This window comes from Melopsittacus undulatus, chromosome 7 (genome assembly GCF_012275295.1).
Source record: "Melopsittacus undulatus isolate bMelUnd1 chromosome 7, bMelUnd1.mat.Z, whole genome shotgun sequence".
In the NCBI taxonomy this organism is placed as follows: Eukaryota; Metazoa; Chordata; class Aves; order Psittaciformes; family Psittaculidae; genus Melopsittacus; species Melopsittacus undulatus.
In genome coordinates, this window is record NC_047533.1 from 69,146,947 (window position 1) to 69,173,875 (window position 26,929).

At 46.8% G+C, this 26,929-nt stretch overlaps 1 protein-coding gene and 1 long non-coding RNA gene across 5 annotated transcripts; one reads left to right on the top strand and one right to left on the bottom strand.

The window, feature by feature from the left end:
* Positions 1-577: 577 nt before the first annotated feature.
* LOC117436477 (uncharacterized) lies at positions 578-5,561 on the top strand. 4 transcript variants are annotated; one of them, XR_004549848.1, is made up of 6 exons: positions 578-638; positions 2,630-2,728; positions 2,856-3,057; positions 3,623-3,715; positions 3,814-3,927; positions 5,131-5,561. It is a non-coding gene; the product is annotated as an uncharacterized lncRNA (long non-coding RNA). The 4 variants fall into 4 exon arrangements; XR_004549847.1 differs by having other exon boundaries at positions 2,883-3,057; XR_004549846.1 differs by having other exon boundaries at positions 2,630-3,057.
* Positions 2,621-14,234, bottom strand: LOC115947330 (E3 ubiquitin-protein ligase RBBP6-like). Its single transcript, XM_034064613.1, has 13 exons — positions 13,536-14,234; positions 12,482-12,578; positions 11,452-11,493; positions 10,763-10,799; positions 9,407-9,487; positions 7,637-7,725; positions 7,427-7,523; positions 6,259-6,398; positions 5,179-5,348; positions 4,367-4,470; positions 3,968-4,052; positions 3,823-3,880; positions 2,621-2,740 (listed from the first exon to the last, which is right to left on the bottom strand). The coding sequence occupies exons 1-13, from the start codon at positions 13,699-13,701 to the stop codon at positions 2,665-2,667; spliced, it is 1,242 nt and encodes a 413-aa protein (XP_033920504.1). The 5' UTR covers positions 13,702-14,234; the 3' UTR covers positions 2,621-2,664.
* Between the last annotated feature and the right edge of the window lie 12,695 nt (positions 14,235-26,929).

Sequence of the window (26,929 nt, forward strand, 5' to 3'; positions counted from 1 at the left end):
GGATAAAAATTGCAGTTTGATTCAAGATCTCAGAGCAGTCAACAAAACTGCAGAGGATATTTGTCCAGTAGTAGCTAATTTGTAGGATTTATTGACTAAATTGAACAATAATCAGAAATGTTTTGCCATCTTGGATTTAAAGGATGCTTTCTTTTGCTTACCGTTGGCCAAAGAAAGCCAAAATTTACTTGCTTTTGAATGGGAAAATCCTGACACAGGAAGGGAAACTCAATTAACTTGGATGGTATTACCTAAAGGGTTTAAAACAGTCCAGCAATTTCTGGAAATGAGCACAAGAACTAGGATCATGGAAGCCACTGCTCAGATGGGGACTCTGTTACAATATGGGGATGACCTATTAATTGCTACAGAAATAAAGGAAGAATGTATCCAGTGGACAGTGGAATTATTAACTTTTCTGGACTGAATGGTTATTGGGTATCCAGACAAAAGGCCCAACTAATCCAAACCCGAGTTTCCTACCTAGGATATGAAATAACAGGAGGACAGAGAGAACTTGGAGCTGCTGGAAAAGAAGCATCTGTCAGACTCCACAACCATCAACCGGCAAGGAGCTCCGGACATCACTGGGAATGACTGGATGGTGCAGACTTTGGATCCATGATTACGGTGTTCTGGTAAGACCACTATATGAACTGTTGAAGGGAAACCCTCCCTCTTTAGAATGGACTGATTCAGCAGAGGGGCTTTGAGAAACTTAAAACCAGAGCTAATGAGAGCTGCAGCTCTGTGACTTCCAGATGGAACTAAATCCTTTTGGCTCTATTCCTATGAAGAACAGGGAATAGCTTTGGGGGTACTTGCTCGAAAACCAGGACCCTACAGAAGGGCAGTGATGTGTTTTTCAAACCAGCTGCATGAAGCGAGCAAAGGATGGCCCAGATGCCCAAGGGCTGTGGCAGCCATTGTCATGAATATTGAAGAAGCTCCAAATTCACCTTGGGACAAAATTACTGTGCTAATGTCCCATGTTGTGTCAGCAGTCCTGGAACAGAAAGGAGCCCACTGGTATCTCCTTCATGTGTTTTAAATACCAGGCCACCCTTGTGGAACAAGATGATATAGAAACTGTGGTCACTTATTGATACAATTTTAGAATCATAGGTTAGGGTTGGAAAGGACCTTAAGATCATCCAGTTCCAACCCCCCTGCCATGGGCAGGAACATCTCACATTAAAGTATACCATGTTAGGCTTTGTCCAAACTGGCCTTGAACAGTGCCAGGGATGGAGCATTCACAACCTCCCTGGCCAACCCATTCCAGTGCCTCATCACCCTCACAGTAAGGAATTTTTTCCTTATATCCAGTCTAAATCTCCCCTGTTGAAGTTTCAACCCATTACCCCTTCCCTGTCACTACAGTCCCTAATGAAGAGTCTCTCCCCAGCATCCCTGTAGGCCCCCTTCAGATACTGGAAGGCTGCTCTGAGGTCTCCATGCAGCCTTCTCTTCCCCAGGCTGAACAGCCTCAGCTTTCTCAGCCTGTCTTCATACAGGAGCTGCTCCAGTCCCTGATCATCCTCGTGGCCTCCTCTGGACTTGTTCCAACAGTTCCATGTCCTTTTTATGTTGAGGACACCAGAACTGCACACAGTACTGCAGAGGAGCTCTCACGAGAGCAGAATAGAGGGGCAGGATCACCTCCTTCGCCCTGCTGGTCACGCTCCTTTGGATGCAGCCCAGGACACAGTTGGCTTTCTGGGCTGCGAGCGCAGAAAGAGTCCTTTAGGGAGCATTTTGTCACATTGGGAAGAACTGAGAGGGTTTCCTGGGGGCTTGGTAAATGAGAAAATGTTGATAAAATGTTGTAACCAACGGTGACCTTTGTATAGTTTGGAAGATCAGGAAAAATGGCCTAAAAATGGAACTTTGAATTATGGTCCATTGTTACAATTAACGTTGGTTTTGAGCTGGCAAGGAAAATGGTATGAAGTAACGTGTGCAGATATGGTTTTCACTTTAAGAAACCATCCCAAGTGACAGACGGAATGTGACATTAATATACCTCCACCTGATCCCTTAATTTTGGCTTTGGAAAGGAACAGGGAAGAACTGAAAGGTGAACTGGAGAGATGTTGTTCAGGTTGTGATACTGGGGAAAGATGTTTAAAGTTAAGGAAAACCAAGGGGAAAGGAGGGGAGATCGGCAGCTCCTGTGTTTGAGTGTGGGATGGGTGCTGGGGAGGCAGAAGTGGAGGGATGTGGGGCGGAGGTGGGGGAGTGGGTTCTTCTCCTGTGGGACCGGATCGGTGTGCGCTGTGGGGAGTTTGGACTTGGAAGTGAGACTGCCCTGGGGGCAGTGCCATGGGGTGTCTCTGGCGGCAGAATTGGAACTAGACTGACGGGGACGTGGGGAATCTACCCCAGCAGATCCACTGGTTAAACTGAAACTAGGGACTAGAGGAAATAAAGTGGAATTTAGTGGATACAGGAGCAACTTATTTGGCATTAAATCAGAGGGGAAAGAATTTGTTACAGATGTGGGAGCTGCTGGCACCAAGAGGAAAAAAAAGGGCATTCTTTCTGAAACCCTTAAAGTACAAATTCAGAAAACAAATGGGAATGCAGAAATTGTTATGAACGCGAAATTCTCCAAAATTTTTATTAGGGAGAGAAGCAACATTTAAAGAAGGTAAACTGGAATTAAGAATTGTATGATCCAGAGTAGGAGCCACTGCAGGAAGGACCTGATCTTGACTTGGAGCAGGTATGTGACCTCCTAAAGTAAGATGAAGTACGACAGTGAGGCTTGGATCTTAAAACAAACACAACACACACACACAAATGGAAGTTAATTCAAAACCATCGTTCTCTCTAAATTTTTTCCTCCCAAGCTTGGTTTGGGTTTTCTTCTCTTTCAGCTGCCAACATAATGCTGCTGCAAACTGAAGAGATAACATAGTTCAATCATTTGCTGCCCGAACATGGACCCTGTGCTGTGCTTCCTGCTGATCCGGGGAGTCTCTGGGACCTTCACGCCAGGGCTGGGGATATCCCAGAAAGGAACCACAGATCCCAGACCAACTCGGGGCCTTGGTAAGACCCTGAGTTTATTTCTTTCAAAAGGCTTCTTTTTGGTAACTTGTCCACATGAGTCACAGGGGATGCCCTGCGCAGTGGGTAAGGATTTGTTTCCTTGTCTGGACATTGTATTGGGATGGAGGTCAGGACCACTGCCTCCAAAGGGAGGATTTTGAAGAAATCCCCATTGGGTTGCATTTTGTAGGGTGGGTTTGGATGCAGATGGGAAGAGAGCTCTAGCCCCATCATGAGGTGAATAACAAAAGGGGCTCTCCGAGGTATACAAGCTCCTTACACCAGGGAGCAGGGGTGGAGGTGACTATCAAGGTGTCGTTTTCTGGGTCAGATTTATGAGCCTAGAAAGAGTTAGCTGGGCCCTTTAGGGAAGATCCTGAAAAAGTAACTAAAGTGATGGAGACAATTATTAGAACACCAGATCCAGACTGGAATGATTTACAGGTAGTCCTGGATACTTTGGTAAATAAAGTACAGTGCTGGCAAAAGCAAGGGAGGAGGCAGAAAAGATCCATATGTAGGGGGCACAGGGCAGTGTCAGTAGACAACCACTTTCCCTCTGCAGACCCTCCATGAGATCCAAATCATCTACCTGAGCAGGATCTATTAACCAAATACCAGCGGTTGGTTTTGTTTGGAATGAAACAGAAGGATACAGGTAAGGACCCTGAAAAAGGTGCAGCACAGTTATACATTATCTTATATCTCATACGTTACAGCCTAGGTTACAAGTAACTATATATTGAATTTCCATAGCATACTTACAGTTCACAGCTTGTTCTGGCACCTGGGCAGTGCATGGTACTGTCTGTCCTCGGAGGACCTTTTGGAGAGGGGAGAATCAAAAAAGCCCATTCAGCTTATCTGAAGGTAATTGTTTAAGAGAAATTCTAAAGCTGTCATTACTTACCTCCTGTGGGTACTGATGGTTGCTGCTGGATCTCCTTACGGAGCCTTTTTGTGTAGCCAACACCATTTTTGAAGTTGTTCACAGCCTAGAGGCAGAGGAACATGTTATAAAGGTAACCTGAAACTTCAGCACATACACCAACAAAAGCCTCCACATGTATGTAAATACTTGAGCGTTAACACCAAATTTGAAAGTGAGGTGATTGTGTTAAACACAAGTGTGTCCTGAATTTGCCACATTGTCTCTAAAGAGCTGTCAGAGATAATGTGTCTGAAAAGTAAATTTAGCCTTATTCAATTTAGCCTTGCTTAAGGCTAAATTAATATTACAGTAATCTTGTCTTCTCTCTCAGCTCCTTACGAGCTCTTTGTCCAATTGATGTGAAAGTCATCACACTACCTGGCGTAGGCTCTTGTTGGCAACTAAAGCATCAGGAGGAACGTCTGTCCGGTGACACACTGGGCATGTATAATCCTCAGTCTCCAGCAATGCCGTTCTAATACCTGTGCATAATTAGCATAATCACAATGCAATAGTTTTTAGCCAAACTAAGGAAAGCTGTTTGGTTCTAATCAAAACACGTATATGACTCATGGGTGAATGTGGTCTCGAGCGTACAGCATGAAGCTGCAGATGTTCAAGTGTCAACAATTTCTAGTCTGCAGCAAATAGTTACACAGTTTTGACATTTTGCTCTTGTAATATTTGGAGTGTCGGATGTGTCTTCCTGATTCAACCCATCCTTTTTCCACTGTCTGCAACAGCAAGAAGTCATTGACCCCAAAGTTAAAGAACAAAGCACATCTCAAAAAAAAGCATTGGTAGGTCTGAGTTCTGAAGGTTTGAACCAGCTCTTCCGTGGAGAAGAATGTGGATTAAATGCCTAACTATCCATTTGTTGCAGACCACAGCCAGTCACCAGAGATGGCTGTATAATTTTGTATGAGAGAAAGGGCTGTGGGCAAACATTTGGTACCTAATACTGTAATCAAATGCATAGTTAGACACTCCTCTGCATGTAAAGAGGACGTAACTGGATCTGTAGAAAGAGAAGTAAGTTTTCTGCCCCCCCTTTTTTTGAGTCCTTTCCTAGTCAGGGTATACTTAGGCTTTAATTAGAACAGGTAACAAAGTAATTTTGTTCTCTGCTATTTTTGCTTCAGAAGATGAGATGTGATGTTTTCAATTAACAACATGGGAATAACACTTACACTCGTCACAATAACTGCTTCCACAGCAGGGAAGAACAGCTGCATCAGTCATTATGTCTTTACAAATGAGACATAACAGCTCATCTGGAACAGGACCATCAGAAGAGGAGGAGGATGGCTCCTCTGGTAAAGATGGAGGCCTTTTCCTCTTTTCTCTAGCATAAGCTTCCCTGGAGGGTGTGTGGGGAAGGAAAAAGAACAAATTTAAAGATGGGTAAAGGAATACTTGTCCAAGCTTTGCGTTTTATCAAAAGAAGATACTAGATGGAATTCTTCTCACTCCACATTACCCTTCTGAACTGTAGGCACTGAGCTGAAACTACTTCTCTATAGCCATAACTCTGTAAAATAAAAACCCGGAGGGGGAGGAAATCTCAATCCAACAGCTGTTGGTTCAATTCTTGTAAGAAGCGTTTGAAACATAAACCAGATGCAAAATGAGCTCTCAAAGAGAATGACTCCTTGTCAACACTACTGAAATGGTTTGCAGAAATACAGATCCTTGGTGCACCGCAACTTGAACCAACTTCCAGGGGCCTGACAAGTATGAATGACCACCCTCTTTTCATGCGAGCAAGCATCACAGATTTTAAGGTTAAAATGCAATGGCTGCGCTTCCTCTCCTGTAATTACAGATGCAGTCCAACTTGGTTGCATTATCCACTCAGGTGTTTATGCATGCTTTCTCTCATTCGCTATTTGGTCAGTCCAATTAATCCCGTACTCATAGAATCATAGAATAGTTAGGGTTGGAAAAGACCTTAAGATCATCCAGTTCTAACCCCCCTGCCATGGGCAGGGACACCTCACACTAAACCATATCATCCAAGGCTTCATCCTGCCTGCTCTTGAACACTGCCAAGGATGGAGCATTCACCACCTCCCTGGGCAACCCATTCCAGTGCCTCACCACCCTCACAGTAAAGAATTTCTTCCTTAGATCCAGGAATATATCCATTATACCCATAATCCATATATTATTATGTCTAAACCTCTGCTGTTTAAGTTTCAAACCATTGCCCCTTGTCCTATCATTACAGTCCCTAATGAACAGTCCCTCTCCAGCATCCCTGTACTTACGCATTAATAATGGGGATTGCGTATTTTCCAGTGTTGGTCAGCATTGCACCCTTTGTGTTGGGATCTTTCACCTCTATCAGGAAACTCCTTGGAATTCCTGTGCTCCTTTTCAGTCTGGGAACAGACTCCACATTTCTGTCCTGTTAAGAAAAGAAATGCAGACATATCTCATCTTAAGACCTACACTTAAAATGACAGTTCAGTGACGACTGGAAGAAGCAAAAGCCTTGAAATCCTCTCCTTTTACCCAGCGTGAAGGTTGTTCAACCAAAGTACTTCTTTTCCTAAATGAACATGGCCAGGGTGTCCCTAAGTCACCTATTGTTCCTAAGCCAGCTTCTCAGGGAAGTGGTGGAATCACTGTCCCTGAATTCTGCAAAAACACACGTAGACGAGGGCCTTAGTGACACGGTTCCTGGTGGATTTGGCAGTCCTGAAGCATCAGTTGGACTTGATGCACCTCTTCCAACCTAGTTGGTTCTATGATTCTGTGAAAGGCTTAAGCAGAGTTTTGATCTGAGCCGACATTCTTTGGCTTAACAACAGGTTTCTTAAGGGTGAAATATCCCTTAGCACATGATCCACTGGGAGAAGACACACAAACCTGATCCTCCCCCAAAGCACAATTCAGAGAGAAAGCTTAAGTCAGGGCTCTGGGTCAGCCACTGCAGAAACATCTATTCACCAGCTATGGATGAAGGTTGAATTCATACCTCATGTGTATACATTCAGTGACTAATGTTAAAGGGCATGAACACTCAGCCAGAGACTTGTGTCGGTAAAACACACAAATATTCAATAGATGGGGTCAACAGAAACATCTTGGTTTCATGCAAAATACTGAAAACGCCAGCTCTCATTAAAAAGAGTTAAAACAGAAACATTTCCAGTAATACTGAAATACATAAAAATATGCATGTAAATTCACAGATGAAAAGATCTATGGACTTATTTCATGTCTGTGGCTTAGAAAAAAGAAAACATTACATTTATAATCCCGGCTTTCCCTTGAAGTTTGAGGGCCTTTTCAGCATTGCCATGTAACCTCTGTATTTCACCTCAAGATAAATAGTTCTTCATACGATTATTCCTGTGTTTGTTACCTGACTGCCAAGGTCAGAAATTAAACAAGGTCGGAAAGTAACACCACAAGTCCCCAAAATCTTACCCCATTTCTTGGGCAGTCCTTTCTATAGTGGCCAGGATTTCCGCACCGATAGCAAACATATGATGGTGGAGGTGTAGCCAAGGGCTTCTTCATGGGACTAAAAAGGTTTCAGGAAAAGAAAGGTATGCATTTGTCTCTCCTGTTAAAACAAACATCTACACAATTTTTCCATAGTCATCAAAGAACTGATTTGACTTTATCAACACTTACTGGACTGGATCATATTCACGGAAAGACTGTATCATCATGGCTTTTATTTTATCTTCTTCAGAAGCACTGGCTTCAGCCAGGTTGGCAGTCTGTTTAACACAGAATTATTTGACGCACACATTAGAAACACATGCAAGCTCAGCCAGCCAAAGACAACACCACTTGCTCAATCCTGTACACAGCAATACAATACTAGCTGATGTTGCCTGAAAACAGATGCTTCTATGAAACAGTTGTCCTGAGAGTGTGCTGGGGAGACTTTGTGCTTGTAAATGATGCTTATGTGCCTGCTAGCCTACTTGAAAAGAGCCTTTTTGGGCACTCAAAACCTTAGGCTTGACATAGACTTGTGTAACCGATCCACTTTTCTTCCAAGTGGACTGAAGTGATGAGGAAAAGAAATGACACTAGCAATAGTTTTCAACTGGTTTTGAAGCTCCAGCCCATTTGAAGAAGAAGATGGTTACTGTGCATTTAATTGAGAAAGATGTCTGCAAGTTATATGATTTACATTTTGCAGCATTAAAAAGAACACACTATGTTAGTGTCAGGTCTCTAGTTTTTGCTTGCTGAAATTCAGCATCAGACACAGAAGCACTGAAGGGAGTCTTTCTGATCCCTCAGCAAGACACAAGGCTCTCTTCAGTATAAACGTGACCATCCAGTCCTGTAGGCAATCCAAACTGCATTTCCCCAAATAATATTTCACTGCACAATGCCCCTGTGCTAAGCCGGTCTGAATAAAGTGTTTAGAGTAAGTAACAGTTCTGAGCTGCTTTATGTTTTGTTCATGCGTTTCTCAAAAGGTTCAATGTGCACCACTTGGACAGTTTTTCACATCTGAGAGTAAAACTTCACATGGGTTTACAGAACCAAGGCCACATGCAGGGACAGCCAAAGGCACAACATTTAATTTCTTCACTGAGAGAGGGAAGATGCTGCCGGTGGGAAGACCTCTAGTTCTTAGCAATGAACTCCTGTCTCTCTTCTCAGGAGAAAGAACTAGCTCCCATCTTTTGCATTGACTTGGCTAACTCTATGCTTTTGCACAGTGTGCAGTCATTAGTGTCTTGCTGATGTTACAGTGTTGAGCCAAAAGAGCACGCAGTTCCATCCTGAAACAGGCCACTGCAACACTTTCAGTTGGTCACATCTAGTACACTGTAGATACACACTGGTATAGTCCTCTAAACAATCAAGTACACAATTTACACAGATGACACAGTCTGCATTCAAACAAATTTGTGTTCTCCACTGTCTAGAGCCTGGAATTTGTGGGACTGTGCAGTATTCAAAGAATGCTTCTGTGCCTCAAACGTCCATAAATTCAAAACCAGCCATGCCATTGTCCAAGTTCCAGAAACACTTGTACTTCAGCTGTTGCAAACTGCCCTGAAATGTCCATAACATACAGACAATTAAATTCCTTTGTAAAAATTCTGTTAGATTCCAACACAAAATTAATGAAACATAGGAAAAACAGTAAAAGCTTCTGAAGTACTGGTGCTTTATTTCCTGAAGATGAGTAACGCTGCAACATTGTGTTGGCGCTGAGAAGGCACTCCCCTTCTGTCTTCCCAAATTGGCCAGTACTCTTGAGAGTACAGTATCAAACTATACATACTTCTTAAGGTTAAAATAAATACTTTATTAAAAATTAAAGTTTTGTTCACATGACAACAGTTATCCATCTATAGACTGCAAGTAAGGCTTAAAATTATGAAGGAAACACTTATTCTTAAGTATCTTACAATACATATATATACACACCTTTGAAAGCTGGGCCAGAGAATTAGATGCAGAAGACTCACCATTCTTTTGTGCAGCAAAAAATAAACGCATATCCAAGTTCTAGAATCAAAGCATAGCGAGAGTTAACCCCTACTGCAGTCTGAAAATCTGCACTATACCCACTGCGTGTCACTGAAAGAGGCATTTCCAACCTACTGTAATTTGTATTTGTTCAGAATAAAGTCCCAACCTGTGACAGCTGAAAAGTGCCTATGTGCTTAATGAGACGGAACTAAACTAACCAGCTCACTGGAGATGGACTTACTGCTCCAGAATATCTCAGAGAGGGGCCCTTGTGAAAAATGCTGAAGTTTATTGGAGAAGGAAGCATCACTACAGGAATCTTACTTGCAGTGTAGTTTGCAAATTAATCGGTTAATGTCTCATCACTTAAACATGCATTTATACAGTTATGCTTTGATGAACACAGTAGCTGCCTGTCAAGAAAAAAAGCAGCCCTGAAACATGTGCTCTGCCCTTCTTCTCAAGAACTGCAAAGATGCCAAATTCACTATACCCCACCAAACCCAAACACCATCTGAACCATCAGCCACAAAAGTAACCTGCCAATTTGTCTATAAAAAAAGAAACTGCTCAAATTAAAAAAGAAAAAGGTGTTTACTATGACAGAGTAACCTATAAAAATGGAGAAAAAAGAATTCTTGTATTTTTATAGACCACAGGACAAACGATCCAAATTAGTTTGGGAACTGTGAGAATTTTTATTATTCTTCTGTCAGAGCAAACCCAGTCTTTCATGGTGATGAGAGCATGGATTCAAAGCACAGTCATGGCAGTTTTTTCTCCCCTGCAAACACATCCTCCCTCCCAGCTGCCTACGCCAGTAGCTTGCCACAATGAAGTCCTCAGGCCCCAGTTAGGAATGGGCCACAGTGTTTGCAGAGAGCTACTACTGACGTGCAGCTTTTACAAAAAGCACAGAAGAGGCTGTGCAAACTCACAACATTACTAGCTATAGGCAGACAGAGCTCGAACGTGGCACCAGGTTCAACTGTGCACACCTGGAACCTGCATGAACTAAAGATGATCGGGCACTATCTGCACAACACAGTCACACAGGACATATTTTGGCATATGCAATAGGAAATACCATGCATCACTAGGCATAAATCCCAGCATTCACATCAGAACTGGGCAAATTGATGGCGTGACTCAGTTTGCACTATGATGAAACAGTACATTTGAATGACAATCTGTACTATGTTTTACTGGGAGATACATGAAGTTAATGTTTGGAAAATTAATACAAGGTTACATAGTTTAGAATTCAGTGCAGTGTGTAGAAAAAAAGGGTGAGATTGGGTTTTTACGTACTGCTTCCGATGTTCTGCTCACTGGCTCAGTTCGACTTCTAGGAGGAGACAGAAAGGTGATCAGAACTTAAAGCACTTGTACCCAACAGAAAGCACCGAAAATCAGTTATAAAACCCAAACATCACAACATTACGTTCTGATAGTCTACTGAATATGGACATTTATTTGTATACACAAACTGTTATCTCTTGGTCATTCAGCGCAACTAAGAAAACCTCCAAAATCCCATTTCTACTTTGTCGTAAGTCAGACTTACAGATACAAAACACACCCGTGCAAGAGAAAGCGCTCATATTTTCTCTGCCACCTAAGTATCAAATATATCAAGTCTGTACTACAGTTTTGTGTTCTTAAATAATCAACCCTCAAACTATGAAGGTAACTTCAGGCAATCTGTACATCCCTAGTATTACAAACAGGTGTCACCTACAGTACTTTAGTTTCTATGGCAGAACAGTGATAGCCCCAACACTTCAAAGGCCAAGTTTACTTCAGTGAAAGAAAAAAAAAAGTCAGTCATCTGACAAGGAACTAACAAAACTGTCAGCAGCTTAGCCTTTAGAACAGTGCTTCCTTGTGGAAGCCCAAGCACTGTGCTCAGGTATCTACCATACTTAGCCGTGAAAGTGCCAAAGTACTAGCCATGTTACATACGCTGTACTGACTAAAACTAGTAGTAGAAATGTCACCTGAAAGAAGCTGCTCCTGGGATTTTGTGTGACTGAGGAGCCCTGCGACAAAAAAAAATAAATAAAGTCTTAATTTCCAGAATTTGTTTTACGATAATGCTGCAGCATTTTAAGAAATACTTATTCCATCTGAAACCTTGCTGCGGTTCCACGTACTCACTGACCAAACATTAAGCACTCTACCCCCTGTTTCTGCAATGTTTCCAGCTGAAGGAATAGAAAGCTGATCTGCCCCATCAATTTTCAATGCTAGAAGACCAGTGCCATTCTTTCCTTAGCCCCACAGACAGGTAAAACAGCATCAGGAGGATAGCCACCAACTGCTGGTAATGTGCTAAGTTGCTTACTAAGCTTCAGGTTTGGAAAGGATTAACTACTCCTTCGCTGTACTTGCACAAGAGGCAATACACTTTATGACACTGCTCTTTTCGTCTTGCCCAAAACAGACCCTGGCTTTAGGAAACTAATAGGAATCACTTTTGAATGGAACTTCACTTGTTTGCATGGTTTGCCAGCTGGCAAGCATCGGTATTTCCCGCATAGCCAGTATGCAAGCCCCAGCCATTTGGGGCATAAGAATACCTGACATATCCTGTCCCTCTCCCCCAGATACAAGACAAAGTCAAACACTAAGAATCAGACTCTTCTGAGACAGGAGCAAATTTTAAGTTTACACTACACTGCAGAACTGTCTTCGCTCTAAAAGCCATAAAAGCAAACACATTTAACAAGGAATCTCTCCACGCAGACAAAACAGGATCTACAACTTGGCTCTCAGAAAAATTAACCCCAAGAACCAACCCCATAGAATCATTTTAAAAGGTTCTATTGTTGCAGTTTGAACCCCATATCCCAGCAGGCCTAAAAACATAAGTCTGCTTCAGGACCTATACAGGAAAATCCACCCAGTGACAACAAAAATAAACGGAAGCTTTAACAAGAAAGATACAATCTGAATGCCTCATATGCACTGAAACAGTTCACACACTGAAACCAACAGCAAAGAATGCAATGCTGTGTGGACACTTACGTAACATCCGTTTTGCTGGTAGCTTTAACTCCTCCAGCAGGGATTCTTTTAACGATTACCAATGAGTTTTTAGGAATCAGGGCATCTTCTGTGTATTCTGAAACCAACAGAAATACGGGAAAACATATTCAAAAGGGCATGTATTAGTACATCATGAACTACACAGCACTTCAGAGAAGGCCTTTACAGGTACAGAAGCCAAATCTTATATGTAACATCGTGCTTTCATTGTCTGAACACACTAACAGTACCTTTCAAGGCATTTTCAGGTTTGATAACCAAACACCACCAGCTAAATCTTTTTCCTTTCTTAAAAACAGTTTGAATGCCAACAGCAAAATGGTCTCAGAGGTCACTACAGGACAGCCGGCTAATAGAGGGGTTGCATTCCTGAACTAACTGAAGTTGCTTTTGCTTCTATTAGGCTCCAAAACCAATAGATCTCTGGAGATACACAAACCACTCCAAAGTCTCATCTGCTCAGTGCTTTACATGTGCTTGATCAAGTCTGATGCTAAGACTAGATCCAACCACACCTAGGCTCTCTCAGGAGTTCAGAAAGCCAGGGGGTGGGTGCACTCTGAACTTTGTGTCTCAGTGGGAGGGTCTCCTCTCTTTCATCTTCGGTTTCTATGCACATCATTTTAGCTTGATTCTCCCTTGATTTTCTTTTTCTGCATTCCATTAGACATAAACCATTGACCAAGCTTGAGACTAAGGCTAGATCTAGCTTCACCTAGGCTCCCCTCAGGGGTTTAGAAAGCTCAGGGCTCTATTCTGGACACCGTAAATCAGTGTGCACATTTGACAAACTGGTGTAGCCAGCAGGATGCCAAATCAGATTTCATTACACCACCCCACTTAGTCCCTGGCACTGCTTACCCTCTTGGTGCTCCTGCCACCTGGCGGGATGGGCCCAGGCTCACTCATGCTATGTGGGGATGAGCCATAAAAGGCAGAATGCAGCTTCTGCTGGCTGCGGCCATCATGGGGTGCTCTGCAATGTCACCAGCCAGGACATGCCCAAAGCCCTGCACCTGCTGCGCACACGTACCTTCTTTGGTCTGGGCATTGCTGATCTGCAGATCACAGTTGGCTGCCTTCAGCTTCTCCTTGCGCATGATCTTGCACTTGAGGTCGCAAAGGGAGATGTCGAAGCCACTGAAGGTGACCGTATCATAGTCCAGCTTGGAGAAGAACTTGTAGTGGATGCAAGACATGGTCGGGGCCAGGCAGTGCCTGCTCCACTACTGTGTCTAGCTCGGCAAATGACAGACAGAGGCCTTGCAGCCTCTATGAAGGTGAGAGCACGCGGCAAAGCCCACCGAGGGCGCTGGGGTGAGCAGCACGGGCTGAGCTTGTGCTGGCCAACGGTGTTCAGAGCATGCAGCACTCTGCCACAGCCAGGCCCTGAGATATCAGGCAGCCTCGGCTGACAAGAGCCTCACGCCTCCATCCTGGCTTAGTGAGGCCCTGGCTTTGTCACCTTAACTACTCCAGGCTATGGTGCTCAGCAAGTGACCTGTGCCGTGATGTCGGCACCAGCCCCAGTCCTCCTCAAAGCCCAGGGAAGGAGAGTTCCCCGAAGCCCCAGCCTGGCCTCAGTGTCCTCTCCCGCATGCAGCACTCTGAGGATCGACCAACCAACCTCTATGGTGACTCAAGCACCTCTGCCCCAGCCTTCACCAGGTGCCACAACACAGTGCACCCGGGTGACCCAGCGCATTGTGACAAAAGGCTTGTATCCCGTGCAGTTCCGAGCACCCCAAAGGGGGGGGGACCCATCACACCTGGGCCTGTCACTGCCCTGAGCTGCTCCTGTCCCTGCTGTCTCCCCAGCCTGACCTCACACAGTGACCATCCTCTCATCCCCCGTGCCACAGAGCCAGCAAAGGGAGGGGACAGAACAAGCTGTTTGAGTGCATCGTAAAGAATCACAGACTTCAGTCAAAGCAGCCAATGACCATTTATGTTTATTGCTATTAACCAATGGATTTTCCCAGTGTCACACATCCACAGTTGCTTCAACTCTGGAGAAAAGGACTAAAAAGTAACAAATGTGCCACCAGCATTGGGAGAGGCTCCACCTTAGAATCAGTATCTCTTCTGAGCCCCTCACTCCCAACTACTGCCAACCTGTTGCAGCCCTCTGGCAGAATGTAGCTCTAAACAGCTTTTGTATCACACTTAGGGGTTGCAAAACTAGAACAAGCTACTGCAAATACCTGAAGGGAATTAGAAAAAGCCAATCCTGAAAGCACAAACAGCGTTACAGCCCTACAGGAAGAAACCAAATGATTATCACAAATGGTAATATGGGGTCAATTAGCTCTAGATCACCTTTTAGAACTACTGGACAGAGCATGCACATTACAGATTATGTGCATTGCTGACTAACAGCCACTGGGGGTTTTATGTGAATCAGTACCACAAAAACAAAACTGACAAAAACAAGAGAAAGACTCATTAAAAATATGACATGAAGTAAGGGAGGGATTTCCACTAAATCTATTTGGGTGGCAAACTTCCTGACTCCCAGACAAAGGTAGAGGACTGTGAACTAAAAGGAGCCGAGTTGCCATACTCCCTCTCTTGTTCTGCTTTCTAACGATGTATGCCTGTTCTCACTGTTGTGTGACCTTATGAACTCAACTCAGGCCTTGAACAGTGAACAGTACAGTGTGACCCTGATGGTCAAAAGAAAAGGAGGGACTGTCAGGAAAATCTCTTTCCCTAACTATTGTAGCAATTGGTCTTTAGAGTATGAAGCTGTATGAACTTTCTTCAGGACTATATAGTTGACACTGTAAACTGCATAGATGTGGTTCAGTCAGCACAACTAAAGAACACCAGCTCACTGCAAGGGGGAGAAGAACAGCCCCAGCTCTGAAGAAGAAAGGATACCTCTGCACTACCCAGAACAGAGCAGCAGCACAGCCCCTCTCACATCTCACTGAAACTCTCCCCTCACCTTGCAGAGAGATAAGGTACGGCAGCAAGACCAGCTGCAGGGATGTCTTGCTCAAGAAAGAAGCAGATGGATGACAATGCCACACAATTAGAGCTGCTTTCCAAAACAGCACTATATGTGTGTGTTGAGTAGGCACTGCACAAATCACTGAACACTTGAAAGGTGTAACAATCATGGGTAAGAATCACAGCCTGTTTAGTCTAGAGAAGAGGAGACTGAGAAGGGATTGTCATTAATGCACAGAAATATCTGAAAGACAAGTGCCAAGAGGATGGTGCCAGACTCTTTTCAGTGCTACCCAGTGACAGGACGAGGAGCAATGGCCATGAACTAAAGCACAACAAGTTTCATCTCAACATGAGGAAGAACTTCTTTACACTGAGGGTGTCAGAACACTGGAACAGGCTGCACAGGGGGGCTGAGGAGTCCCCCTCTGCGCAGACATTCCAAAACCACCCAGACACATTCCCGTGTAACTTGCTCTGGGTGGCCCTGCCTTGGCAAGGGGTTCAACTGGAAAATCTCCAGACTTCACTTCCAACCCTAACAATTCCATGACTCTGTAAAACCACATTCAGGATGCCCCAGTTTCACTGGTACACCTCATGGCCATGAACAGAGAATTACTCTCAAAATTCCATATTTTGTGTCCTAGCCTCTCTCCTTGAATAGCACATGCCAGCTCAAGAATTTTAGACTCTTACTCCTCTCCCCATTCTGAAAGGCGTCCTCCAAGGCATTGCCCCTGGCGAGGCCCACAGAAGCCTTCTGTTCATGGGGGGACACTTAACCTCCATCATTGCACTGTCCTCCCAGGAAATGATCAGTCAGGAAGGACTCTCACTGAAAACACAACTTGAATAGTACTGCTGTGGGATGTGGGTCAGGTTGGCTATGGGGACTGGGCAAGCCATTCTGTGGTGAACCGGAGACAGCGGGGGAAGTCCAGGGTAGCCAGCTGCCAGTGCTGGGGCTCAGCAGGCTGCAGGACACACACACACATTCCCAGCTGCTCACCAGTGCTGCTGACAGACATCAGGGGTTCTTGAGTTGCCACTGCTGGTCAGAAGGCTACATGCAGCAAAACATCTGCCTGCGTGACGAGGCCTAAAGCAGAAACACACAGTTAACAAAAGCATCCCCGTGCACAAGGGAACCCTCCGGCTTCTCCCCCAGAAAAATCAACTGCATCCTTAGATGCATCATTTAAGGAGACAGAAGCTTCAGCAACAAGCCCAAGAACTTCTGACTTGTGCACCTGGCCACCTATTTTCAGTGCATGTTGCAAATGCTCTAAGGCAGCTCACTACCCCCATCCAGGTTTTAGAAAACTGTGCAACTACAAACCTCCTCCACTTACACCCTGAGCTACAGAAAAGCCCACAGAGGGCAACGGGAATGTGCTAACACCCTGATTAAGACATTCACTGCTCACTGTGCTGCTCCAGGTGTTGCACTGGCATGAAAGGGCACATTGTACTGTGGGACAGGAAGGCAAGGGGCAAAAGGTAACACCAAACTCCTTAAACAAGCAATGCTACCACAGTCTCTGCATCCTGCAGCGTCTCTTCTGAGATCTCAAAGAAGCAGCCATGCTAATATGCCTCCTGGGGCAGTGTGCACAAACAGCCTCTACCGGAGCACAAAACGGGATCCTTACTGGGCTCTCACTGAAGTCCCCACATCTCCAGGCTGCTGGGATATCGCCAGCACATCCACACCTTTGATGTTCGGGGTCTACTACAAAGATGGTTTCCATTCTGTCACATCCTCTGAGCTTTAACAGCCAGCAGAGCTGCTTCACCTAGGGTCTGGGTACCACCCACACACATCACCTGCAGTCCAGCAGTACTGCTGAAAAGACCCTGATGGCCTGTGTTAACACACTGGCACACAGCTGGGATGTAAATACCACCAAACCATCTCTCAGTTGCAACAGAGTACCAAATTTAGAAAAATTAGCCTTACTTCTGGTGAAGTTTCCCTTACAGACAGCTCATCTTCTTTGTGTATAAACTATAGTAAAGAACTGTTCACCAGAAGGTGAAGACAGGCACGCTATAGGAACAAGTTACTCTCAAAATACTCTTTACCACTCTTCCATTTGCTTACCGAAGCTCACAGAACACTGGAAAACAACAAAAAAGCAGGGCTCTCTCTCCCATTTGACAGAGCCCATTCTACCACACGTTCAGTCCAACTCCCTTGTGAACCCCAGAATAACAAACAAAGTCTTTCAAGTTTCTGGAAAGGGATGAAGAGCTTTGAAGTGGCAAGACCAGAGAATGTTCATGAAAGCACCAGCATGCAAGTACACATCCTTATCACAGACCACCCGCCCCATTACCAAAGTGAGTGATGCCGTCAGTGTGCTTGCAGATCAGGGTCTCATGATCATCAGCACCAACAAAGTCAGTTGGAATTGGAAATGGGAAGAAAATCAGATGCAATCGGTCCGATTTCATTCAAGCTCAGGTACGTTCCATTTCACATTGACTGCGATTCACAGCAGGTCCCAGGCAACCCTCCAGATCCCAACGCCACCCCTGGGCAGGGGACAGAGAGGGAAAGATGAGGAAAGGGAGCAGGTCACCGATTCTCCAAGAAAAACAAAGGCAGCAGGACAGGTGAGAGAGAGGGAAAATGGGACAGGAAGGCAGGACAAAGGCAAAGACAGGCAAAAATAAGAGATGGGGAGCAGGACAGAGCTGGAGGTAAGAAAGCCAGGGCTGGGCAGGAGGACAGAGAGATGGAAGGAAAAAAACACACTGTGCTGTGACTGAGAAATAAGAGCGACAGAGAGCAGGACAGGGTAGTGGTGGTGGGGAGCCCTAAGAGGAAGTATGACAGAAAAATGGGGGGGACAGGGCAAAGACAGGGAGCAGGACAGAAACAGAGAGAAAATGAGAGGGATGGAGCAGGGCAGAGGTGGAGAAAGAAGGGAAAGAAGAGAAAGGCAGCAGAACTAAGGGAAAGAGAGAAAAGAGCAGGGACAGAATGCAAGACAAAGTGATGGAACAGAAAATCCTGATGGGCTTCAGGCTCAAGATGAAGGAATGAAAAAAATGGGGAGAGCAGGCCAGAATGACAGAGAGAGAAGGAAGAGAGAGCAGGGCAGCACTGGAGGACAAAACCAACTGCTGGGCATCAGGTCAAGAGAGGGAGAAAGAAAAATTCCAGAGCCAGAGTGAAAGAAGGCACCGCCAGCTGGACAGAGAGGCTGAGCAGGAAAGGATGGGACAGGGAATGGGACAGAGAAAGAAAGAAAGAAAGACAGGAAAAAGGGAAAGAAGGACATGAGAAGAATAAAAGGGTAGGGATCTGCACAAAGATGGAGAAAGAAGCAGCAGGGAAAGAGGAAGAGAGGCAAACAGTGGGAGAGGGAGCAGGGCAGAGAGAAGTAAGGACTACAGGATTGACAGAGATCATCAAAAGACGTGGTGGGTAGAGGAAAGGCGAGTGGGTAGAAACCAAATAGGGGCAGGGAGAGCTTGCTAGCAACACCAAACTGTGTGGTTCGGTCGATACACTGGAGGGAAGGAATGCCATCCAGAGGGACCCTGACACGCCTGAGAGGTGGCCAATGCCAACCTCATGAAGTTCAACCAAGCCAAATGCAAGCTCCTACACCTGCGTCAGAGCAATCCCAGCAATCCCAGCTACAGGTTGGGTGGAGAGGAGACTCAGAGCAGCCCTGTCCAGAAGGACTTGAGGGTGTCAGTCAATGAGAAAATGAACATGACTGTGTGCTCACAGCCCAGAAAGCAACCGTGTCCTGGGCTGCATCCAAAGGAGTGTGACCAGCAGGGTGAAGGAGGTGATCCTGCCCCTCTGCTCTGCTCTTCTGAGACCCCACTTGCAGCACTGGGTGCAGTTCTGGTGGTCCCAACATAAAAAGGACACGGAGCTGTTGGAACAAGTCCAGAGCAGGACACGAGAACGATCAGGGGCTGGAGCAGCTCCTGTATGGAGACAGGCTGAGAACACTGGGGTCTTCAGCCTGGAGAAGAGAAGGCTGCATGGAGACCTCAGAGCAGCTTCCAGTGTCTGAAGGGGTCTATAAGGATGTGGGAGAGCAACTCTTCATCAGGGACCAGAGTGACAGGATAAGGGGTGATGGGTTCAAGCTGAAATAGGGGAAGTTTAGGTTAGATATAAGGAAGAAGTTCTTCCCTGTGAGGGCGGTGAGGGGCTGGCACAGGCTGCCAAAGGAACTTGGGAATGCTCCATCCCTGGCAGTGTTCAAGGCCAGCCTGGACAGAGCCTTGGGTGACATGGTTTAATGGGAGGTGTTCCTGCCCATGGCACAGGCTTGGAACTGGATGATCTGAACGTCCTTTCCAACCCTAACTATTCTAGGATTCTAAAACCACAGCAACAAACAAGACTAACAACTAAGAGAAAGAGAAGTGCAGGAGCAAGGAGCAGCTCAGAGGGATGGAGAAAGAAAGAGAAGCATCAGAAGCCCTGCAGAGGGATGGAGGAAGGGTCTGGGAGCAGCAGACACAGCCAGAGAGAGGAGAAGTAGGCAGGGAGAAAGGCAGAGACGGTGGGATACAGAATGAGCTGCAAGCAGGAGAAGGGGCTGGTAGAGAGACAGATAAAGAAGGACTTGGAGAAGAGAGGGACGTGGAGGACAGCACAAGAATAGAAGAGAGGTCTGGGGAAGGGAGACAATGACAGCAAGGGGAAAGGGAGCGGGGAGCTTGGAGAGATGAGAGGCAGACACGGCCCCAAGGGCCGGGCACTCACCACAGCTCCCGCTCTCCGTCCTGCCAGGGAACCTCTTCAGCCCAGGCCCTTCTTTCTCTGCCTCTCTGTGCTCTCCCCTTTCCTCCTGTGCAGGCCCAGGGCCAGCTGCAGGCCGCAGGCCGGGCTGGGGCAGCTCTCGGCGCTCTGGCAGTCGGGGTGCCCGGTGCCTGTGCCCACAGCGGGGCTGTCTCCATCTCCACAGGGGCTCGCTCACCTCAGCGCTGGCCCCGGCCCTCCCCTCAGCACAACCTGCAAGCCCCAGCACCAACATGGCCGCCGGCAGCCCCAGCACTACAGCTCCCAGCATGCCCCGGGGCGCTCCTCCTGCTGCCAGGCCCTGCTGGGCCACCGTCCCCTGGCCATAGGCCAGAGGGAGCAGGAGAAGGGCAGGAGCCGGAGAGGTGAGGAGCTCACCTGTGGGCTGGGGCTGTGCTGGGGTTGGTCCATGTCCCGTCTGCTTCTGCCCCACTTGTCAGCACAACCAAACATCTGCTTTTGTCCCTCACCAGTAGAGCTGAGCATCTGCTTTTGTGTCTTACCAGTAGAGCTGAGCATCTGCTTTTGTCCCTTACCAGTAGAGCTGAGCATCTGCTTTTGTGTCTTACCAGTAGAGCTGAGCATCTGCTTTTGTCCCTCACCAGTAGAGCTGAGCATCTGCTTCTCCCCCTCATCAGTAGAGCTGAGCATCTGCTTTTGTCCCTTACCAGTAGAGCTGAGCATCTGCTTTTGTCCCTTATCAGTAGAGCTGAGCATCTGCTTTTGTCACTTACCAGTGGAGCTGAGCATGTGCTTTTGTCCCTCATCAGTAGAACTAAGCATCTGCTTCTCCCCCTCATCAGTAGTCGATGCCTTGGCATGTTAAGTACTTAAGAAAGACAATACTTTTATTTAAGCAAAGGAATTCCTTTAACCCTCTGTCATGGTTTAAACCCAGTCCCCCAACTCCTGGAGAGTTAGGAAGGAGAATCCAAGGAATGTAGCCCCCAAGGGTTGAGATAAGAACGGTTTAATAGCTAAGGCCTAACACAATAATAATGATACAGCAAATAATAAGTGAAGAGAATACAACACCTCACCAGCCACCAACCCATAACTCACCCCACCCTGCCCGGCCGAGCACCATGTGCTCCCTCCTCCATTTTCCTCTAGAGCTCCATCCCTCCTGCTCTCTCTCTCCCAGCTGCATCCTGGGCATCACGTGCTATGGTATGGAATACCTCATTGGCTAGCCTGGGTCAGGTGTCCTGTCTCTCCTTCCTCCCGGCCTCCCCTCCTCCACCTGGCTGGAGCATGTGCCCAGAACAAGCCTTGAACACAAACACCCCCAAAACATACTTGTTATCAGCAACTGTTCCAGCCCAGAACTCAAACCACAGACTGCACCAGATACAAGAAGGACACAAATGACTGCAACGGATGAACCCAGGACACCCCAAAAGTCCATTTGCGTCCAAATAATGCAGTGCCTGCCCTCGGCTGCCGGGCAGCAGAGAGGGGCATGAACGCTTGTCCCCTGCGCCCAGAGCCGAAGAGCCAGGAGGGGATACTGGTGCTGCGCCTCTTCAGTGCACAGCTGGCATCGCAACAGTGCCAGCTGTATGCCAGTCACTCCTTGTTTTCTCACCCCTATAGGACCCATATCACCCAGATCTCCATTTACCCCCTATAGGACCCAAAGTACCCAGAACTCAATTTTCCCCCCTATATATAGGACCCAGAATCCCATTTACTCCCCTATAGCACGCATAGCACCCAGAATCCCATTTACTCTATAGGTCCTATAGGGGTGTAAATGGGGGTCTGGTTCCTATAACGGTGGCGATCGGGGTCTGGGTTCTATGGTTGTTATAGGGGCGTGCATGTGATCCTGGGTGCTATGGGTGCTATAGGTGTATATATGGGGTCTGGGTGCTCTTTGGGGGTAAATGGGGGTAAAGAGAGCAGGCTGTGACTTATCAGGCTCCTTCTGCGCCAGCTGGTTGCTTGCTCCTCCCCTGCCGCAGGGCATTGAGGGAGGGGTTGTGGGTGGGCCCTGGGGTATATGAAGCCCATTCACTGCAGAGCTCCTTTAGTGCCTGGCTTTCATCGGGGTAAGTGTTGTCCTGTTGTTTGGGGTTTGTGGCCTTAGAGCTTTATGGTTTCTTTCTGTTGCCATTTCCTGGTTTTGGTTTAGTTCTTTGGAGTGGTATTGTCTGAATGAAGACCCTCAGGGCATGTCAAGACTTACTAGTGCAGACATTAATAAGTATCTTTGTGTAAAGTTCCTGTTGTTTTTTTATTCTTAGTTTTTTCTCTGTTATCTTTGGTGGTGGTGATGAGCTTCAGTGGAACTCTGTGGCTGTTCTCAGGAGGAGGAGTTGTGGCAAAGGTCACCTTTGGTCAAGGTACTGATAAGCTGTGTACCATTGCTGTGTTCTTTTGCAGATGAAGAAGAGGAATGTGGGTACTGAAGGAATATGGCAGTGAGGTGAGAAGAGGTTTTGCTGGAGGATGGCTTTGGACCTCTGCCCCTCTGAAAGCTAAGGTAAAAGTCTGGGCTTGGGGAGGGGTCAGACAGAGCTGTAAGGTGGGTGTGGGAGAGAGGTTCTTCAAGAAGTGGTCCCTTTGGGCAGGGGAAGGGAGCAGGTTGCTGTTGAGTTGGAGCTTTTGTGACTTTCCTAAGCTAAAGTATAGATGAGGCTTGGGCTCAGCCTTTAGGTCAATTGTCTTTTGGGGCATGGCTGCACATTGTCCTTGCAGCTCTGTTGTCTGCGTCCATTTTCCCAGAGCTGACTCTGTGAGCCCCACTTGTTAATTAATGGCAGGTGGCTGAAGCAGCAGCTGGATGCGATAAGGCTTGAAGTAGCTGAAGGCACTATTGGTTTGAGCAGGAGCAGTTGTTTTCCTCTTTCTTGGTAGCTGGTGCAGTGCTGGGATTTGACTTTTGGGCTGGGAATGGTGCTGATAGCACCAACGGTTGCGGTTCTGCTCCAGTGTTTGCTTTGTCCAATGCCTTGGTGATCCTCATTCTCTTCCAAGGAGGAAGGAGATATAGGATACCCAATCCAGGCTGGCCAAAGAGGTATCCATACCATAGCACATCATGGCCGGGATGGAACCGGGACAGACCTGGAAGGGCTGGAGCTCTGGGGGGATGGAGGAGGTATTGGTCGGTGCTCAGTGGGGTGAGTTATGGGTCGGTGCTGGTGAGGTGTTGGATTCTCTTCGCTTGTTATTGCTTTTATCATTATTGTTTGTAGTAGTAGCAGGAGTGATCTGTGTTATCCCTTGGTTATTGAGCTGTTCTTATCCCAACCTGCAGGAGTTGCATTCCTTGGATTCTCCTTCCTAACTCTCCAGGAATTGGGGGAGCAAAGGGGGCAATGAGTGAACCACGACACTGTCAGAGGCCTCCTCCATCTCTTCCATAGCTCCATACGGAAGCAGCCTGGATGGAAGGGATGAGGTGGGGATCTTCTCCATGGAGTAGTTCCTTGTTCTGCATTCTCCTGTGGGCCTAAGCGACCCCTGCTACTAAAGGGAGTAAACCTGAAGTAAGGTTCCAGTGAGGTCCTTCAGCCATGGGGCTCCTCCTTCCATCCCCTGGCTTCCACGATCCCATTCCCATGTTCCCATTGCAAAGAGCTTCCCCTCCACCCAGCTCCAAACCCTCCTCTTGGCCTGGTTGCAGAGCCCCTCTGCCCTTCCATGCTTTCCAATGGTGTTCCCGAAGCTTGGAGTAGGTTCCACTTCCCAGCTTGATGCTTCCAAAAGAGCCAGCACCAATCCAAAGGGAATTTAATCATAGAATGGGGCCACCAAGGAGGTTCCTCACTGGAACACAAGGAGGAGGGGAAGCCAAAGCACCCCCCCCCCCCTTTCCAACTCCATAGGGATGGATTCACAACATTCCTTACATTGACCTTGGCCTCTCTCCTTTGGTCCGTGATACAGATAACAAATGGGATTGGGTGGGAAACCAGCATGGATATGGAAAGCCACCCCCTTCCCTATGGATTCCAGTAGCCAACGTCGGAGTTTTCCCTCTTTTCCTAGAAAAACAAAGCTCCTTTCATCTATTTCCTATTGCAATCCCAGGAAAAATAAAGGCATAGGGAAGTGTTTTCCAGCTTGGAGTCAGAATCCAGGCCCTGGGTGACCCATTCCCAAAAAAATGATGGATTCAGGCTTCGGAGGAGCCAATGGGAAAGTGATGGGGATCCGAAGCCACATTCTCCCATTGGAGCTTCAGCAGGAGCACTTCTTCCCCCCTGCTCCATATGGGATGGAGCCAGCATTCCCAATGTTTCTACACTGGGCAGCTCCGGCTCCTCTCCATGATTCCATGATCAAATCCAGGAGCGTGGCCACAAGGAGAAAAAGAGGAGTTAGGAAGGGGCTTCCTTATGGAAGCATCAACTCTGGCTTCAGGGAAGCAGGGAATGGGGCTCATCCAGTTGGGATGAGGTTGGGATCTCGGGAAGTTCATCCCTATGAAGGTGCTGATGGGTTGGAGGAGTAGAAGAGGATTCCCAAGGGATTTACTACTCCTCCAATCCAACCCATTCCATGTTTCCATGAAGAAACAGGAGTATGGATATCATGAAGATGCTCCAAGGAAGAATGAAGGTGGAATTCTGAGCTTATCCAATCCATGTTTCCAGGAAGAAACAAGAGTATGACAACAAGTTTTCCAATGTCATTCCATCAATTTAGGCTGGGAAAAGGGGGAAAGCTCTACCCTTTTACTCCACTCTTTAGGTCCTACTAAAGGGGTTTGGATGCTCCAATGGAGATTAAATGGAAGGGAATGAGGCCGTGCTCTTTTCCAGCCTTTGGGAAGCACATCCCTTCCCAAAAGAATCAGGATTCCCTGGAAGCAGGAAGAGAACCAACCCAGTCTCCAATGAGATACAGGAATGAAGCTCTTCCCTATAGGGGCAGTGGGACATGGGAATGGGTTGGATCCCTCAAGGCCAGCTTGGAGAACCTCTAGCAGATCCCTATGGATGGAGATGGGAAAGTCCCTTCCAACCCATCCCATAATCCTCACGGAAAAGCAGGAGCAAATCCAGGAATACTCCATCGCTTTTAAGAGCAGGTACTGGTGGTAAAGTGGATCCTGTGACTGTGTTCTTCCATTATCCAGAGCCTTAGGGATGTGCTCCATGGATTCCTTTCCCTATGGAATGGATGAGGAGACCCCTTGGTGGTCAGCTTGAGCTTCCAGGCTTTGGAGACATCCCTGTAAAGCCCTGAGGAGGGTAAAGAAAGGCTTTGAGAGCAGGTTCCGTGGTGGTGTTATCCATAATGGATATGGAATGATACTTAATCCTGGAGGAATTCCATGGATTGCATGGAATTCCATAGTTTCCATCCCTATGTGTAAGCTTGGTGTAGGTGAGAGGTTAGAAATAGCATCTCAATGTAGTTTACACGGCTGGTTGGACCTCAAGGTAGTAGTAAATCAACTCGATGACACGGAATGATGCTTAATCCTTGAGGAATTCCATGGATTGGATGGAATTCCATGGAATTCCTAACTCTATGTGTGACCTTTGTGGAGTTGAGAGGTTCTAAAATACATTAAGATGCTGTCTATGAGGTTAAATCACTGTTTGGACCTCAAGGCAGTAGTAGATCAACTCAAAGACATGGAATGATGCTTAATCCTTGAGGAATTCCATAGACTGGATGGAATTCCATGGAATTGCTAACTCTACTGCTATAGGTGGAGTAGGTATTGCCATAGATGGAGTATCTATTGCCATAGGTGGAGTATCCATTACTCACTTATGGATGGAGTTCATGAGTGGAGTCCTCTCCATAGGAAACACTCGGAATTCCGGCTCTTCTCCTCCAGGAACCTTCAAAGGAGCCAAGGGAATCAGGTGGAAAACATGGAATTCCAAGGGCATAGATCCATGACTTGTAGGCCCCAGTCTATGAGTTCCAACCCATCCCATTCCGTGCTTCCATAGGAATCCTGACTTTTCCCACCTCTTCCCTCTGGCTCAGACTTGCTTGGATCGCTTGGAGCTGGAACAGGAGCAGCTTCTGAGCTTCCCGAGGCCTGGAATGACCTCCATGGACCTAAAGGAGGAGGCAGAGGGGGTGAGGCCGTGCCTGGAATGTTCCCATCCCGGTTCCATAGGGAAGTTCTCCTCCTCATGGATTCCTCTGGCTTCACTCCATGTCCTTACATTGAGGTCATCGGATGCGGATGGAGGATCCAAGTCTTCCTAAAATCCCTCAGTTTTCCCTATATTAGGAATTCTTCCCATTTACTCACCTTGTAGCTGTCCTTCAAGCAGTCTTCCAGGAATTTAGGGATCAGGTTTGCCTTTGGGAATGCCAGAGGAGCATCCATAGCCTCCCAACATGCAACGGGGTCGCTCCAGGAACATGGAATGGGGAAGAAGGAAGAGGTTTAGGACCTTTGGGAATGGCTTTGGGATGCAGAGAGCAGCAGGATGGGAGCCCCACAGTTTCCCCTCGGAGCATCCATTGGGAAGAATCCCATTGCTTCTGTGCATCCCACATCGTAATCCATACTCCAAGGGGGAGACTATTGGAACATTCCAGGTGGGAAAGGGGGATTCTGGTTCCTTAAGAAGCACTCGGAGCCTCTTCCCATGATCCTAAGATCTCCGTTGTGGCAGGAATACTGCCCCTTTCCGTACTGATTCCATCCCTGCTCCAAGCCTCTGGAATGGCCTCCAAGGTGAGGAGCTGATGCTCTGAAA

What these genes read in the sequence shown, in the direction of transcription:
- LOC115947330 (XM_034064613.1), bottom strand. Translation starts at nt 13,701, where the DNA reads ATGTCTTGCATCCACTACAAGTTCTTCTCCAAGCTGGACTATGATACG. An exon ending in AAGCAGTTATTGTGACGAGT is followed by an intron (nt 4,471 to 5,178) that starts GTAAGTGTTATT and finishes AATTATGCACAG; the next exon opens with GTATTAGAACGGCATTGCTG. An exon ending in GCCAGAACAAGCTGTGAACT is followed by an intron (nt 2,741 to 3,822) that starts GTAAGTATGCTA and finishes ATCTTACTTTAG; the next exon opens with GAGGTCACATACCTGCTCCA.